At 33.1% G+C, this 19,518-nt stretch overlaps 1 protein-coding gene across 1 annotated transcript; it reads left to right on the forward strand.

Annotated features, from left to right (window-relative positions):
• Nucleotides 1–50: 50 nt before the first annotated feature.
• On the forward strand, nt 51–12,788 carry LOC131852870 (uncharacterized). The gene is made up of 15 exons (XM_059203607.1): nt 51–184; nt 835–938; nt 2,433–2,504; nt 6,022–6,171; nt 6,758–6,956; nt 7,178–7,348; nt 7,718–7,881; nt 8,083–8,214; nt 8,379–8,465; nt 8,737–8,901; nt 9,478–9,603; nt 10,100–10,191; nt 10,804–10,990; nt 11,490–11,522; nt 12,735–12,788. The coding sequence occupies exons 1-15, from the start codon at nt 91–93 to the stop codon at nt 12,786–12,788; spliced, it is 1,830 nt and encodes a 609-aa protein (XP_059059590.1). The 5' UTR covers nt 51–90.
• Nucleotides 12,789–19,518: the final 6,730 nt, after the last annotated feature.

Genomic DNA, 19,518 nt, shown 5'->3' on the forward strand with positions numbered 1-19,518 from the left:
GCGTTTTTCACATGTCATTAATTCTCTGTTATTAATTTATACATAAAAACTTGTGGATTATAAACTGTATTTTTGTAAATTAATTGAAAAATGGCACGCAAAGGCCAGGTTTCAATACAGGATAGTGTAGAAAACAATGAAGAATTCGAGGCATATCTACAAGTACATTTTAAACAATTAATCTGTGAGTAAATGAAATATTTACGTAATATGGATATATATTATATAGCATGACTACCTATATTTTACTAAGTATTCATTAATAATAGAAATGATGACGGGCTCGGTGGTCCAGCGGTTTAGCACAGCGCTTTGGTCGCGGGTTCGATTCTTCGCACGGTACAAACATTTGTATTCAAGAGTATGATTCTTGGTATCGTTCTTAATTTTTTCTATATATATCATGTATGTATGTTCAAGAAAAATATCCAAGCATATTTATCAGTTGTCTAGTACCCAGAACACAAGTTCTGCTGAGCTTCGATGGGGTCCAGGGATATTATTACAGTTATTAACAATATATCATTTTCTCCACAATACATTCACACAAAGAATGAGGAAAAAACTTGCGTGTTAGTCTTTAAAATAATTTTGTTGTTACTTTACATTTTTAAGTTAAGTAATTCACACACCTCAGTGTGAATACAAACTACCAACAAAAATATAGAAAATATTAAATTACCAACTGGCTGAGCAACCAATCAGGAGAAAATCAGTCATAGTGATTAGAGCAGATCAGTCCCTACAAGCAGCACTAAATAAAATCATTAATTGTCTAGCTAGCCAATTTTTTTGTTATATATTACAAAAAAATCAATTTATTTGAATTCATAGGTATGGAAGTATATTCTGATTTCTGTGGCTACTGCCTAGCTACTGGTAACGCAGTGAGGAAAGGAAAACTAGAAATAGGACTAGAGCGCGTAGCCATGGTAAAGGTAAGCCAGAAACTACTTATTCTAACGCAACATAAACAAAACGGAGACAGAGCTGTTGCTTTTCACCAAGCACCTGCATGAGATAGATACATATTAAGTTTGCGTTTTATTTCTTGAATATGACATTTTTTTATTCATAAAATGACTCAAAGTCAGATACTAGATACTTATTCTAACGCAACATAAATAAAATAGAGCTGTTGCTTTTCACCATGTGTACCTGTATGAAGTAGGTAGCTTCCAATTAAGTTAGTGTTTTATTTCCTGAATTTGTTTTTTTTATACATAAAATAACTCAATCAGAAACTACTTATTCTAACGCAATTTAAACAATATTAAGACAGAGCTGTTGCTTCTCACCATGTGTACCTGTATGAAGTAGCTACATATTAAGATTGCGTTTTATTTCTTAAATTCGTCTTTTTTTTATACTTATATAAAGTAACTCAGTCAGAAACTATTTATTCTAACACTAAACAAAACAGAGACAGAGGTGTTGCTTTTCATCATGTACCTGTATGAGATAGCTACATATTAAGTTTGCTTTTTAATTCTTGAATTTGTTACAAATATAAGCCAAAACTATCGAAAGGCGGTCACCTAACGCAAGCCAAGTTAAGTGGAGACGTAAACTAATGAAAGGGTGCCGAGTGTGTACTGAAATATTACAAGAGTAAGCACATCACTTTACTTTGAAAACAATAAAAATTAGCTACCTACACAAAATGCTATTAGCATTAAGCCCGCCTATTGTACAAAATCAATAAAGTTTTAAATAAATAAATAAAATTTATGTATGGAGAAATTTTTAAATAAACTAAATATCATCAGTAATAAAAGCCATTCTCTGTGGTATAGCATTAACGAATTGGATACGAATGCGTGTATCGACATGCTATTTTGGGTGGCGTCTGATTCCGTATGCTCTGAAATGCTATTCATACAAAATATATGTAAGCTCTAATAAAGTTGAATGGATTGCCGATGTATGGCGAGGCATTATACTGGCTAGACATTCACCAGGAGAGACTAATGAATTAACGGTCAGATGAAGTAGACTATCGTAACAAATGCATGAGCAATTAACCAAGATGGTTTCGAGGCTGACCATGTGTAGGTCGATGTGACATACTTGCTTTGTCATTCAATTACTCATAGCAGCGCTTTTAATAAACAGTGCATGAATAATCAGTATTCACACACTGATACAAAAGTAAGATGGAATATTTACCTATATACACTTTTTATCATTATTATCATGATAAATACATAGAAGTATAATAGATATTACTGTATATGATAATGATAACAGAATTGATGTTACGTCACGCACAACATTATCCTCCCTTTCATATGTGAAAAGTTCACTTGCTATCAAATTGGCCGTAAATTTCATTGCCGTTTCAATTACAAAATGAAACAGTTTGTTAAGATTTAGTCAGTTTTTTTAAAAGTGTAATCTACTAACTACTTGTATACGTTCCTTTGTTTCAGGCACTGGCTGACAACATTGACCCTTTGTCGCGTTTCAAGTATAAAAGCGAACCGGTATTCTTATTCCTATCGGTTAGCAGCTAATTTCATATTAATAAACCACTCTGGTTATACAAAATACAGAATTTTAAATTTTTAATCAAAGTCTAGAGCTAAACATAAAAAATAGAAACGGTTTTTAACCCCAGTAACCCCCCCAGTAACGACCTTCCCTTTACATGATATATTATTTTCGATTTCCGTATAGAAGATGTCTGTATATACTCGATTCTTGTCTATGGCTATAAAGAACTCGCCTGTAGATCATTTCCTACAAAGGAAACTGCAAATAAAATCTTAATTAGTCATATTGACTAATAAACATTAGATACCAATTGATCGGATCGAGGGTTTAGCACTGAACCACTGTATAATATGTATTATACCATTTATGAAGGAGAATTCTATATATTAATACGTGAAGCAAAACCTTTGTATCCCTTTATACGAAAATTATGCGGACGGAGAAGTATCAAATTTCGCACATCTATAGTTTATATAGTTTATATGGAGTGCAGAATGATAATATTTTTTTTAATTATGCATAAAAAATGCATTAAGTTAATAAAAAAAACAATATTGCCTTTGTGACTGCCAGTGTCTGTCATTATAGAAGTAGGTATAGGCTCTGACAATGTTAATAATGTTCAAACTTATGTTTTATTTCCTCATTTATGTTTATGTCCTCATGGAGTAGGGCCTTTTTGTCCAGCACGGATTTCCTCAGCGTGCCCCCTTTGGAGGCCACATCAGCTACTCGATTCCTAGCGATAAATCGGGTGGTATCAATTCCAGTCGTAGTACATATCATCAGCAAAGTCTCGGACGACCTGGTAGTGGAACACGGCTAACTTTCGGTTTTCACTGACAAACTGTCTCAATTTTGGTGTGCTTCTGCGGACTACAAAGCATCGTAAACTGTTAATTGTTAAATCAGCTGAAGAATTTACTATGTTCAGAGAATGTACGTGGTAACCAATATGTGACTTTATATATTATGTGACTTTTGTGACACTGTCTTTGAAACGTTAATTTTAATTTCCGACTTCTTAGGCAATACGTCTGACAACTCTTTATTTTCATTCAATACAGGTTGCCTAGACAATCGAACATTGTTTGACGTTGAACGAAGTAAACTGTTATAAATCGGTTTTAATGGAATTTGATATGTCAAAAATGGTTCGTTGTCAATGTGTTGTGAATTTTCATGATTTTTAGCATGTAACACAATATGGCTATGATGCGATGCTCTTTCAGATGGTTTTATAGTGTGAAAATCACGGTCAAAATGTCCCATTGTGCGATGACATGTTCGTGAGTTAACTTCGTAGTTGGATTCTACATAGATTGGTTTTGCAATTGAATCTGCTGGTAAATCATGACCACTATATTTTTGTGTGAGGTTCGGTGTTAAAGTCTCACTATTGTCAACAGTCGGATAATTACATTTATTTAGTGCGTCATATATACAGGGCTAACCAAGCGACTAAAGCGCCGTTTTGATTTCAGTGTCGCTAGGCTTGCTTTCATCTCAAGCTCTTCTAGCTGTCTTGCTTGATGAATGAGCTTACGTTGCTACTCAAATCTTCGGTGAGCGAGCTGCATGGCGAAATCTTGCTCACGCTCGAACTGCTCACGTTCCCGTTCCATGCATTGTCGAGCTAACTGTGCCTCTGCAGCCAACCTACGTGCCCTAACTGTGGACGATGACTGTAGCGACCCCGACAAACGCAATTTAGAACTGGAGCCAATTTTCTTGCTTTCGGTGATTCGCTTGCTTAACGCGGGACTCTGAATAGGCGTAATAAGTTCAGGGTGGCCTGCCGTGGGCAACAACGTGGGTTCGGCTAAAACGTGGTCAATTTCTGGTGACCGACCGAACCCACCCGCGTCGTGCATATCAGACTCCGAACATACCTCGCTAGTATACCTTGCTTGCGTATATTTTTGTGTCTTCAATCTCGTTTGCATGATTGTCCTCGTAAATACCTCGTAAAAACTGTGAAGGTCGGCTCGAAGACCAAAATGTGAAGGTCGGCTCGAAGGACCAAATATGAAGGATGGAGACCAAGATGACGAGCAAAAAGTAAAACGGCACCGTTGTAGTTGAAGAATATTTTTGTATTGAATTGACTTACGTCATATAAAAACAATGTAATATTATAAAAAATATAGACAATAAAAAGGTATATAAAATAGTTTCCAACAATGTATACCTACCACATATCAAGCTAATGACTTCAATAGGCTACGACAAACGATATAACGCTTTATAATAACAGATAATATAATAGACGTTTCAAGGGTCGTATACTTGTTTACAATCAATTTAGTATAAAAAAATGGTTTCTGATAACAAAATTTGGTTGTCTGTCTAATGACATACATTTAGTATTTGTCATTTATAGTATTCATGTTGGGGGGCATGGGTAACATAGTGAAATTTTTGTCTCAGCTCAATAATTCAAGCAAAATAACAGGCGCTAACTCATTGAGTAAACTCAAAATTTTTGCATGATGCAACAAATTAGAACATATAAAGATATATAAGGGTACATATATACTTACCATGTCATAAAGTACGTTCGTGTAATTCTTTTAAAATTCGGTAAAAGTACAAATAAAATAATATTACATAGTAAATGGTAGTGGACGATAAGATAATATACTCGTATTAAGGAAGGTGTTTTTTTTTAAGGATGATAATGGAATGGTGCACACGCCTGCGCTAACGATTTACGCTGGCGGGGCACCACGACTTATGGGATGATAAGATGAGCATGAGGTCAGGTCAGTTAGCCCATCGTAACAAATTCACCAGGAATTTATCACGATGGTTTCCAGGGCGAACCACGTGGAGGTCAACCTGACGTAGTACATTACTAGCAATGGGGTCATCAGTCCACATTACTAATAATCCCCTTCCCCCTTAAAGAAGGAGTTCCATATGAATGTGGATGGTTATAAGAGCAGAGGAAGACCGAGAAGGAAATAGATAACGAGAGTATATGAAAAACATATTTTACTTAGACTCTAGAGATAAGGAAGATGCATAATAGATAATAAAGAAAATAACGAAATGACTGCGAACAGCGGTGAAAGGAAGAGAAAAACATATTCTGTAGACTCTAAACAAATGAGATAAGGAAGATGCATAATAGATAATAAAGACAAATAATAGATAAGAAATTATATCGTGTTAATTATGCAGCGTTAATTTACTTTTAATCGACCTTTGAAAGTAAATATCATTTAACGGAACAGTTTCAAAACTATGCTAGCACTGATAAATATTACATAGTCAATTAAGTTCCTTATTATCTAATCTAAAATTATAAATTGAACTTAATCACAATGGTTTATAGAAACTTTTTTTTACTAAACACGTAATAACAAACACACTAAAGTTCCCGAATCACGCCATCGCTGATATATAGGTATATGCAAAATAATATACATCCATCAAGTAATAGTTATAAAAATATATAAAAAATTGGATAGAAGTTTCCTGGCTGCACTGGCGGATGACAACAAAATTTATTAATTTCAGAAAGGAAAGTTAACTAGAGCTATGTTTGGTGCAAATGGCATAGAACTCTGTCGCATAATAGAAGAGGAATTGGGATTAATGCACAGGGAGACGGAAACAGGAATAGAACGGCCCAAGTTAAATATTGATGAGATGTTGCCTGAAGAAGCGGTAAATATACTTATTTGTTATTCTCAAACTCTGCAGATCTTCACGCATCAGCTATTAAATTAAAATCTTACCAAATTTTTTATATATGTATTTATATTTCTCGAATCGATAATAATTAAAGCTATGGTTATTATAATTCTGGTAAACAAAATGTGAGAAAATAGTAAAAGTTATATTGCCTGTTTGCTAGAATATGTAATGTAACGCATCAAATATATGGAATATCTATAATCTAGAAAGGTAACAAATGGGCCGTCCTCCTCGAATAAATCAGAGTGGCTTTAAATGCCACAGACATCACAAGTGTTCTGACAGTTCTTAATATTAATTTGCCGCTGGACACCGTAACAAAAAAAGTGAAAACTAATCGTTTAATTCAATTAAAATTGTCATCGATCCCAAATTTCCTCCTTCTCAAGTCATTTCTGAGGGACGTGACAGCCCCGTAGAAATACTCTTTATACACCTACTTCTCTCTTTTCTTCTGAATCTTTGACTACACCCGACTATCTGGCCGATTGCAAATCAATGTTGTCAAATATTTACTAAAATTTTTAACATTTAAATTATTGTCAATAAATGTTAGCAAAAAATGCAAGAAGATCTAAAGATAGAAGAAGAATGCCGTGACACAGTGGAACGTCTCCGAGTCTTGACTCTGGCCGCTCGCAAGAAAAGAGTCTGCGAGAGGCTCTCCAGGCACGTGAAGCGACTCAACTTCATACTGTTCTGGCCACACTGCCATCAAGCACACTACGACCTGTATGAGAAATGGGATATTATCAGTGAGTTGCCTTTATATTTATTATACTCCAGATTTCGTTTCTCTTATTATTTTTTTTCATATAAAACATAGTAAAATTCTGATGAGACAAAAACTGTATGTAGTACAACGAAATATCACACGGCGCTATTAGTCTAGAAATGAAAAATAGGCGGATAAAGTTAGCAAGAGATAAAATAGTATAAAACTTAATAGTTATTTTACTAATTTCCATCGACATAGACATACAAGTGGGAGCAAAAGAGATTTTGCAACTAACAGAAGCAACCGCAAAGGAAGCCCTGTATATGAGCGACGTGGATCCAAACGAAGCGTGTCTACATGCACTTCTCAAAGGAGAAGTCTTGGTTGTACTTTTCAAGATGTTCGACACGGATAATCGAGACTTTGTTAGTAAGTATCCACATACTTGTAAGATTTTCGTATCGTTTAATACTATTAAAAATAAAAGAATAAAAAATAAAAAAATAAAAATAACAAGGAAAATTGTTACGACACTTAAAACGGCACGTTAAACTTATATATATTATGATTGAAATACAAATGCAAATTGCAATGTAAATAATATATTCTCATAATCATATATTGGTTATACAAAAAACAGAACCTACTGTTACCAAAGTGTGATTCCAAGGTACATTTGAAATTATACTTAGGTAATAATTTCAGAATTTTTACTACACAATTATTACTGCAACAATATAAAAAAATGTATAGCAGACTGAGCAAAGTAATACAGCAATTGTCAATTGTCCAATCCAGAACTACTAAGACACGCTGTTTACCAAGAGATACCGGTGCCGAAAGAGGATGTCCCACCGGAGAAACAAGTGCCTCCTATACCAGCATACGAAAGATATGCTACCATCAGCAAAACTGCTAGAGAAGTCCGCCGCGACAGATACGAGGCCAAATTACAGAAACTAGTGAGTCCTCATTCCTTGACATGAACGTGATAATAAAAATAATGAAGCCACACAGAGTTTGTTATTTAATGCTGAAGATTAGTAATTAAAATCGTAATGTAAATCACATCAACCTTCTGATACACTTGACAAAAACATTATTTTATTTATGTAAGAACAAAATTACCGAATAAACATACGTATTTCTATACATCCTAACAGCGCGAAGAAAAAGAAGAAAGAGATCGACTGGCAGCCGAACAGGCACGCCTTGCTCGAGAAGCAGAAGAAGAAAGACAAAGACTGGAGAAGCAACGACAAGAAGAGGAACGAATGGCTAGAATACAGGCTGGGGTAATGTATTATACAAAATATAGCTAATTTTATTTATGACATTCTTCTCAATTTAGATAAAAACAATTGTTTCCCATATGGGATATATGGGAAACAATTTCTTTGATTATAATCTTCCTCAAATTGCATAAAGGTCTTGATAATATCTTTATTTATATTTATAGTTGCCTGCCGAGCTAGAACCAGAAGTAACAGCAGAAGACATTGAAGGTGAAGAAACTGAGAATGTTCAAGCCGAAGCTGTGGAAGAAGTATTTGGAATTTAATTCTAATTATTTTATCATTACGAGAAATACGACTTTTTACATATATTATTATTTTAACGTAGAAGACCGCGTATAGGTCATACATATCATGCTTCGAAATAAATAAATAATGCACTAAATATAAATAAGTGTTATATAAGTACTAAAATTACTATATAGTTGGAAAGTTGAAATATCCCAGTTAATAGTTATAATGTGCAATTTTGTATTGTTCTACGATCGCTGTCAAGAGTTAATTACCTACATTATTCCTCAGGCTGAAGAAGAACAAGAAAAGGTTGAAGAAGAAGAAGAGTTTCATTCTGATGTATCCATGGAAGACGAGGAGTACATTCCGCCGGGGGGTCTATTCGTTCCTGGACTGTATAGTCCCGCCAACGAGCTCGCAAAGGCCAACGGATTATCCTTCTTTTTTTCTAAAGTATTTTTTTATTTAAAGTTTAGTTTGCTGACCTTTATTCATTTCTATCATTTTTTTACATTAGAATTAGACCTACATACAACCATTTTATTTATTATATGAGTGTAACCAATATCCAAAAGACTTCCGCACCTAAAAAACCACACGATGTACCTATGAGCGCCATTCCCGGTGTTACGGGGACACGTTTGTATTCTACCGCGACTCCGGCGGCATTGAGATGGTGTAGAGCAAACTCCATGTCGTTGTTAAGTTAGGGCCTGTTAAAGCGTACCTACATACTACCTAAGATCTCACTAAAAACAAATCAGTGGACATTTGACTTTGGTTAGGCACTAGGTACTATTTGTTAATGTGTCTATTATTTAATACTAGACTGTTCAAAATTAATAACATTATTATATATTATAATTAATATATAATAATGTTATTAATTTTGAATAATGACTCACAACGATCCCGATAATATGCATTAAAGAAAAGCTTACTTTAGTGTATCATTATCACGTTGTTTCTGACATTTCATTATTAATATAGATTTGTAATTGTATTTTAGCTTTTTTTTTCAAATAATAGTTGGTTCAAGATATGGCACCAATAGAAACGGAACACTTGCCTCCGCACGTGCTGGTGATGTTCACTGTGGACAAACGATACGACGTGCAGGATATAATCCACCAGTTCCCTCACGAAATACTCGCAGTATGATTTTTATTATATTCAAATTCAAAATATCTCTATTCATGTAGCACTATGGCAAACTCTTATGATATATCAAATCTACCACTACCTAATCTATCTCTATCTCTACTATTGTAAAATTATATAATATATATTACGAGTATAAAATCTGTCTACACCAAACTATACGTGATAATAATAACTTTGCTTTCAACTGTATTTTACATGATATCTTTGAGCCGGTCGTTGTTGAAGTAAGTACCCATAAGCTTTTAGGATTCTGGATTGGACATTTTTGCCTTACCATATATACTTTATTTTTATTGAAACTGAAAAAGTAATAGAATGTGTAGTGTTTTTTTTTGTATAATTCGTATGGCAACTAGCGTTGAGACTTGAGATAAACAGCTACAGTGCGAGATGCAAAATAATGTTTATAATTGTTTTCTTACATTATTCAACTTCGATGATATTGTCTCTAGATTAACTACTTAATTTTACTGTACAATACATACAGACTGGCTTGTTCGTTGGTGAAGACCCATACACTGCTGAGCATGTTGCATACAGCATAAAACAATATGATAAAATGGAAAGATTGAGGAAGCAGTAAGTGTTATCAATAATTATATTTATACCTATCGAAGGATATAAGAACCTGTTTATGCGGAGTAATGAACCAAGTTCGAAAATACTAAGTGATCTAATCTGGTAATAGTAGACACCATTCACCTTTTAATCTCTCATAAATAGGTAAGATGTCGATAATGATAATAATAAGTTTAAAAAGATACAAACATACATCTTTTGTATCGTAAATAATCATACTTAGGAATATAATGCTTGTGTTGTGCTAAAATTCGCGATTATCGGAAACAAGGCGGTGCGCTATACCGCTAGGACACCAAATCGAAGACTTAAAGACAAATTTTTAAATTTACATTTGACCATGGATTCTGTGTCCTTGAGTTCGATGGATATCGGTGTGATATTCTATTTTATTTATATCAAGTACAATAGATGAAATCGTCGTAGCATGATAATAAATATGACTTTAATATAATTTAATAGATCTTACAAGGAACATGGCTTTCCATGGACCACCCACTCTAGTTTCGTTACCTTATACCCAATTTCTACTTTAGATTCCCTGCTTAGGATTGTAGTAGTATATATAAATATTTATTTAGTAAAAGCTTTAAATTTATATGATCACTTCAGTAAGGACCGTTTAGCTCTCATGGTGTCAAGAAAACGCAGTCTTCCTCTACTGCAACTGGCTGGGTTAAATCCTTGTTACATCAGTAGTGACGTGGTCTCTGGTGAAAGAGACTGTCTCACACTTTTTCCCGTCGGATATGGAGATGACTTTGAAGAAGAAATTAGCATCAAAGAAGAGGAAGTACAGGTAACACGAACACAAAGAGGTAGACAGAGTAACTTTAGAAATGCAAGAGTTATATCATCTAGTAACCGCAGGATCTCACGATTCCAACACGCGATAATCTACAACTCTTTGGGATGACGATGGAAGTAATTGATACTAAATAGTGCTTGAGAACCTTGTATCTATGTTTATTAAAGTAGAAATATCAAATACTATGCCGTTCGTTAGAACTTACATTTTTATGCACGGGATAAAGACCCTTTTGGGTCAAATTCAAATTTACATAAATTAAAAAATCATTTATTCATGTAGGACATTTTAGCCGCTTATGAACGTCAAATATTCTAGTGATAACAGTATAAACACCAAAATACACTATTTGCTTTGAATATTATTATATGCTATTTAATATTATATTAAATTAACAACTTCACGAGAGCCTAATAAATTAATAATTGCTATGAAAATTCGGCATTATTGTTACGATACCAATAACATAATGTCACATATCACTTCACAGGAAGAAGAACGGATACAACAAGCAGAACAAGAGGTAAAAACCATTCTTTATTTAAAAATAGAGATAAAAAGAATTTTCACAAAGCTAAGAATAGTTATAAGATAACTACAGCCCATATTATGTTATTGAAGAAAGAGACTCTATCCATCACCTATGTCATTAGTTGAAACAAGAACTAATAAACATATTAAATAGACCTAATAAATCTCGTAAACGTATGATAATCTCTTGTATTTATGTATATATGTATGTATATGTGCATTGTATTAGTATCGAATTTTATCACTGTTACCATGCTTTTCATTTATATAGATGATCTGGCAAAAAGTTCTATAGGGCATTCATGAAGTTCGTCTTTTGTATTATATAAATAACGAATGCGTAAAATTTCGTCTGCAGAACATTATCCCCATTTTTGCAACATATGTAATTACAACGATTACAAAAATAGCATTACGTTCCTCAATAAATGGGTCGTTAGGCCGTTTAGACATTAATTTATCTTCCACAAACTAATAGTTTGCTTTATTGATAGGCTTCAGATAACTATAATATATTGGTCATCTATTGGCTGAATATTGTAGTCGAGATTCCACTGGAATTTCAAAATATGTAACTGGCCGCTAATAAAGCCAACATTCTTTCAAATAAAAAAGAAAAAGGAGATTAAACGCACGCCGTATTTTGTTTTTATTAATAAAATGTTTTAAGAATTAGACTTATAGTGAATTTATCTACATAAAATAATAGTAGGCTTCATAAAACATATAGACAAAAATATCGTGTATTTACTGTTAATAAACAAACTAATTATTTCGCGAGTGGTGGTCGTCATATTCAGCAAAAGGCTGTCTTCGTTTTCCTACCATTTAGATGTCTTCTTCTATCTGGACCCGGTGTGTGCATTTTACTTTAACAGTGCACTGAATTAGATTTCAGGTCAGTGGGTTATTTTATGGGTATTTGTTGCCGCGCAGTCGGCGACTTGAACTTTATGGACGGACTCGACTCGAGCTTTGTAGGTTCGGTTATATCCCACGTGTAGTGGATATTTACACGCCACTACGCCAATGGACTATCCATCCCTAAATGAATTTTCAAAATCCGGTTAATACAGGATATCCGATTATCTGGATATTCACATACACGCAAGTTTTCCCTTTTTATAATATTTTATAAGATAACCAATAAGAAAAGAAGTAACAATGTAGACATTGTTTAAAATTTTAATTATAAAAACAACAGCCGGATGTTGTGGACGAGCAGAAAGAGGACGAAGATGATGAAGACGAAGATTAAGAAGCATCATATATATATATATACCCGTCAAGGAAAGCTGTTTTCCTGTGTTCGCATTCTGTTGTGCATAATAAAGTAATTGCCGAAATGCTTGTACTGAAAAATTTAAACTCGTTTTTTTCTAAGATGTCACATTTATTTAATCAAAATATTTACCCTCATTATCTATACATTGCTGCGGGTTCGATTCTTCGCACGGTACAAATATTTGTATTCATGAGTATGATTGTTTGTATCGGTCTGAGTGATTTCTATGTATAAAATGTATGTATTTACGAAAAAAAAAACGGTATTTGTATCAGTTATCTAGTACCCATAACACAAGTTTTAGCTAGCTTAACTTGAGTCTAGATGATTCTGTGTGAATTGTCTTGAGATTATTATTATCTAGTCGAAAGTTCATCTATGCTTTTGTGTGGATCTGGTAGATTCGTCAAACTGTGAAAGGAGTGTGTACTAGGAAGTTGTTTTTTTTTATTACGTAGAAAATTGTCCCAGTCACGAAAATATGGTACCTAGTCCAAGGCTAGAGCAAGGTCTAGCGAGTACGGAGGATGATGTATGGTTTCTAATCTCCTGTGGAATTGCAAAGGTTTCCCGTGCTGTATGAAGTCTTGCGTTATCGTGGTGGTCAATGATGGTGAAGGTCGATTCGACTCGTGAATGGCTGTTTCATTGCCAGTTTCGCCATCATTGTTCGAAGTTCGGCACAGATAAAAAATACGCTATTATTGCTCGACCACACCTAAGAAAGCTATAGTGAATAACACCACGAAGAGACCAATCAGCAATTGTAAATTAAGGTCGGATTTCACCAATCGTAGCATAAACACGTTCAAGGAAACGGAGTTCAGCGTGAACTCCAAAAAAAGAACGACGTTGATCTCGTTTCACTTTAAATGGAATTCACCAACATTATACAGATCGCGTTTACCAAAATGAAGTTTACATTTTCATTCATTCACAGTGTTACACGCTCATAAAATAATATTTGTTGCAATGGGTAATTTAAATAAAATAATTCTAAGAAATATTTATAATTCAATCCTGTAATAATTAGGTTAAGTTTTTTAATTTAATAAGTACCGTCGACTACAAAGTATAAAACAACAACCTTTACCTATAAACTAGTAAAAAAATATTTTATTGAGGTTTTTTTTATATTACTAGCAATTTTCTTTTTATTCACGATATTGTTTGACAACAGATGTAACCACAGCTTCAAGAAGAATGCTGACATGAACCATGTTATATTTGAATGCCAAGTTTTCAACATACAACGTCAACCGTTGTATGTTGAAAACTTGGCATTCAAATATGTATTCTCGTCAGTGACATTAGTGACATCGCAAAGGAACGCTCACAAAGTATTCCCCGCCGCGTTCAAGATTTGTCCAATATATAACTACATTGTACATACTGTGGAAAAAATTTAATATTAATGAATTATTACTAAAATTGTACTGTCTGAGCTTATATAATAGTTTATTTCTTATTTTTTGTATTCAAATCATTATAAAAATGTATTCGACTGAAGGACTTGTATCCATGGTCATGAATAAAGCACTATTAAAAAAAAAAGACTAAACTGACAGCTGTTTCTTTAAATACATTTATTCGAAAAAGTCGCGGGAACGCTTGAAAGGAAGCGCGCTCTTTTGATTTTATATTTTCATTTTCCATTATATATTAATTATTCCTGTATAGTTTGCTATTTAAATAGTGTATTGCACCCTCGTCATGGGGAAGAATAGAAGGAAGCCGAAAAAAAATTGCATCTCCAGATGATCCTGATAGCTATTGTAAATCAACAACCACGTCTGATTACGAAGAAGCAGATTCAGATCCTAAAGTATTATATAAACCTTATTTTGTCACTGATTATAATCGACGATACCCAGAAGACTCCGCTGCAACTGAATTTGTTGTGTTCGTTGAGTCTACTGATTCTAATACCGCCATAGTCGCCAGAGATCTTTTATCCTTATCATCCTGCTTAAAAAGATTCAATAAAGGGGTAAAATACCTTAGAAGCCTAAATAAATATAAAATCGGTGTTTACTTTGAGAAGCCAGGTCTTGCAAATGCATTCTTAAACAATTTAACATTTTTGAAAGAATACCAGTTTAAAGCTAGCATTCCAGCAGGTTCAACCGAAGTCACAGGAGTCATCAGAAATGTCCCTATAAATTTATCCAATATGAAGATTTACACAATGTTATCAAGCTATAAGAAAATTATTTGTATTCAATGTTTTTTAAGAAAAGTTAAAAATGATGTTACTTTTTATCTACAGCCAACACAGACAGTAGCCATTACTTTTGCTGCATCAGTTCTGCCCGACTATGTGGACCTGGAAGGTTGGAGACATGATATTTCACCTTACATTCCTCCTGTTAAACAATGTTTCCGGTGTTTAAGGTATGGTCATTTTGCAAAGTTTTGCAAGAATGCTGAGATATGTTCCGTTTGTAAAGGAAACCATAATTTTAAAACATGTACTACACCAATTGATAATGTCAAGTGTTTCCATTGCGATGGGAACCATATAAGTGTCTCATCACAGTGCCCTGTAAAACAAAAAAAAATAATTGATAATAGAAATAAAGCACAAAGACCTTCATATGCAGACACCTTCAAATCTTTTCCCACTCTTGGACACAGACTAAATAAACAGAATAATGACATTATTTCAATTTGAAAAAATGATGACAAATCACCAAGCCTCCTTGTAGAGACCATTGTTAAATTAATAACATTAAATAAGACCCAAAACACATCAATTTGCTCTAAAAACGTACTAGAACTGCTTACTGAAAATTTCAGTACTAAAATAAATAGTACCCAAAATTCGAATAAACAAATTAAATATAGTACAGTGGAATGCTCAACGTCTGTTGAGCAATCGACATTTATTTTCACAATTTTTATATAGTAAAAATATTTATATTGCATTAATTTGCGAAACATGGTTAAGACCACACCATAAATATAAAATCAAAGGATATAATATAGTAAGAAATGACTCAGGTAACTATCATAATGGTGTTGCTATTATACTGCATAATAGCATAACATATAATAAAATTAATGTAATGTCTGATGATGGATTACAAAATCTGGTTGTACAGATTATTGTTAATAATAAGTAAATATCTTTTGCTACTGTTTATTGTCCAACAAATTGTACCACACCATTCTCTAAATCTAAGTTCATATATTTTGTAAATAATATACCTAAACCATTCATTATTGCCGGAGATTTCAATGCACATCACACTATTTGAGGATGTGATACCATTAAACCTAAACGAGGTAGAGATATTTTAGAATCACTAGACAAATGCAACTTGGTTTTACTTAATGATACTCAAGCTACAACTGTAGGAACTCATATATGGAAACCTAATGGTTTAGATTTAACTATAGTTAGTCCGACCATAGCACTTATGTGTGAATGGTATGTACACGATGACCCCATAGGTAGTTATCATCTGCCTACAGTGACCGAACTAACCGTAGGAAATGATTATTCTCCATGCCATAGTTTAGCACAAATTAATGGTACTGTTTCAATTCATCACAGTAATTTGCGTCTAATAAACTGGGATACATATAGTATTTTAGTTAATACAAAATTACAGGATTTCTCTATTAATAAGAATGATCCCATTATCACTTATCAGCGCTTCTGTAAAATTATGCAAGACACCGTTGATATAGTATTAGGCGGAAAGTCAACAATACAGAAAAAAATGTCGCATCCACAAGGTGACAGTATTAAAAAATATAAACATTGTCCTCTTCACTGGTGGAATGAAGAATGCGTATCAGCTGTTCAAAATAGTAAAAATGCTTATGTCAATTTTAAACGAGATCCTACCATAGACAATTATATTACATTTAAAAGATTGCAAGCACTAAAAAAATTAACAATCAGAAATGTACGTATACAAAGCTGGCAAAATTTTTGCTCAAATTTAAATAGATTAACACCAATTTCAACCATTTGGCAAAATTTGAGAAAATTTAATAAAAAAATATTCAAATTAAACTTATATAGGTAATAACAACAATCTAATGCCATGGATTAACGATTTTTTGCACAAATATACTTAAGACCTCTATATATAGATGACACTTTTAAACATACTGATAGTTTTTTTAATCAGCCCTTTAAATTAGTAGAACTTCAAACAGCAGTAAAAAGTAGGAAGGATACCGCTGTAGGATTAGATATGTCATATAAAATGCTAAAAAATTAAATGAAAACAATTTAGAAATGTTTCTTAATATCCTAAATTTACTTTGGCTTAATTCTATTATTCCTAATGAATGGAAAACTGATTGTTTAATACCAGTATTAAAATCAAATAAGAATCCTTCACAAGCTGATTCATATCGACCTATAACTTTAACATCCTGTTTTGGAAAAATTTTTGAACAACTTATAAAACAACGTCTCGAATTTTTTGTCGAATCTCAAAATATATTACCGCCGAATCAGTTTGGCTTTAGACGTGGATTTTCGGCTCGCGAAAGTTTGTGTCATTTATATATGGACATAAATAGAACTAAAAAAAATAGGCAACATTTTGCTGGTGTTTTTTTGGATATTATCGGTGCTTTTAACAATATCAATCATAATATTATGTCTGACATTCTAGCTTCACTTGGAATATCAAATAAATTAGTACGCTGGATATTTAATTTTTAGAATGGTCGTGAAGTATATGTGAAGCTCACTAATAATACATGTCTTGGACCTCGGTTATCGCATATCGGAGTGAGTCAAGGCGGTATATTAAGCCCTCTTTTGTACATATTGTACGTCCATAGATTAAATGAAGTATTGGGTAGAGAAGTACATAATCTTCAATTTGCTGATGATTTAGCAATATATTGCTATGGAAATAATTTAACAGACATTAGTTCCAAAATAAACAATGCTCTACATAATCTATCTGTATATTTTTCATATCTTGATTTAGAAATTAGTCCTTCGAAAAGTCAAATGAGTTTATTGGAGAATAATAATCTTAATTTAGATCTTTCAAATTTATCTGTTACATACAATGGATACACTATACCAATAGAATCGGAAGTAAAATTTTTGGGCGTTTTATTCCAAAACAAAATGTGTTGGAAAAAGAATGTAGATTGTTTAGCAGATCGAGCCATGATGTCAACTAATATTCTTAGATCATTAGTAGGCACTCGTTGGGGAGCAGATCCTAAAACTCTATCGATGTTATACAAATCGTTAGTTAGAACACATTTTGAATATGCTTTCTTTTGCTTTTGTGATTACAATTTTTATGTAGAAAAACTTGAAAAAATTCAAAATATAAATCTTAGATTAATTTTGGGTGCTATGTTTACCTGACCTATAAATTGTATGCAAGTAGAGTGTTACTTATCACCATTAATATTACGATTTGAATTTTTAAAACTTACCTTTCTGTTGAAATTACATTCTGTAAATAAAAATACCTTCCTAATTAAACTACTAGATTCTTCATTTCCAAAACTTTTCTTTCTGAAAAGGTTAGTGAATTTATTGATTGGGTCCGTAATTTTAATATCTATATTAAACCATCCCCGAGTTATTATGGATACTCATATGATGCCCTATATTCTCAAATTTCTATAAATATTAATAAAACATTAAAAGATAAATATGACGTATATGAATACCTGTCGCGGTGGAACACATATAGGCAAATAAACACCGACGGAGCAAAAAATAAAGAATATGTTTCCATTGCCATATATAATGGCACAGAACAAATGGCAAGTGGTACCAAAATTTCGAAAAATGCGAGTATATTTACGGCAGAATATTTATGCGATTATTAAGGCTTTAGACTACATTAAAGAGACTTTTGACTGTGACAAATGGTTAATCATAACAGATAGTATGAGTATTTTGATGGCTCTTTCGAACGATTCTCATAATAAATTAACCGCTTCCTCTGTAATTCAAAGTATTCGCAGTAAGATGCATGACCTGAAACATAAATTACATAAAGATATTATTCTAATTTGGGTTCCTTCCCATATTGGAGTAATTGGTAATGAGAAAGCAGATGAATTAGCTCGTTTAATAACTAACTGTCCTGTCAATCAAATAGAGAAGAGAATAAAAATTCCGGACAGAGACGTTATTATAGAAATAAAGCAAAGGATTAAAAATCGACACGGACGATTTAATGAACACTTGTGTAGAATGAAAATGATATCTAGTCCAGTGTGCAATTATTGTTCAAGCGGAGAAGTACAGACTCTGGATCATCTACTCTTCGATTGTCAACAATTCAATAAACAACGTTTAGCTCTAATTGACAAATTAATGTCCATTTACAAGGATCTGAATATCCCGCGCATTATTCAGACTTTACTTAAAAATCAAGAAACATACAAACCAATTTATGAATATATTGCCTCCACAGTAGAAGATATCTGAAGAAGGAAAAAAGAAATTAAAATACAGAAATTATACCAAAGACAACGGCTGTATAGGCTTAGACTCTTTGCCTTTCCATTACGGATAAATAGAACAAAAAAAAAAACATTTATTCTCTGTAGAGGTATTACGTGCCGTGCACTGTAGCATACTAGTATAGAATATACTATTCAAGATTATACATGCATACTAGGCTGCAGAAATCAGACGTTCAGAATTTATAAACGTGTTTAGCGAAATCCGACCTAAATCTATATCGCAGTG

This window comes from Achroia grisella, unplaced genomic scaffold, assembly GCF_030625045.1.
Source record: "Achroia grisella isolate CSIRO2021 unplaced genomic scaffold, CSIRO_AGI_Agris_v1 utg869, whole genome shotgun sequence".
Taxonomy (NCBI): domain Eukaryota; kingdom Metazoa; phylum Arthropoda; class Insecta; order Lepidoptera; family Pyralidae; genus Achroia; species Achroia grisella.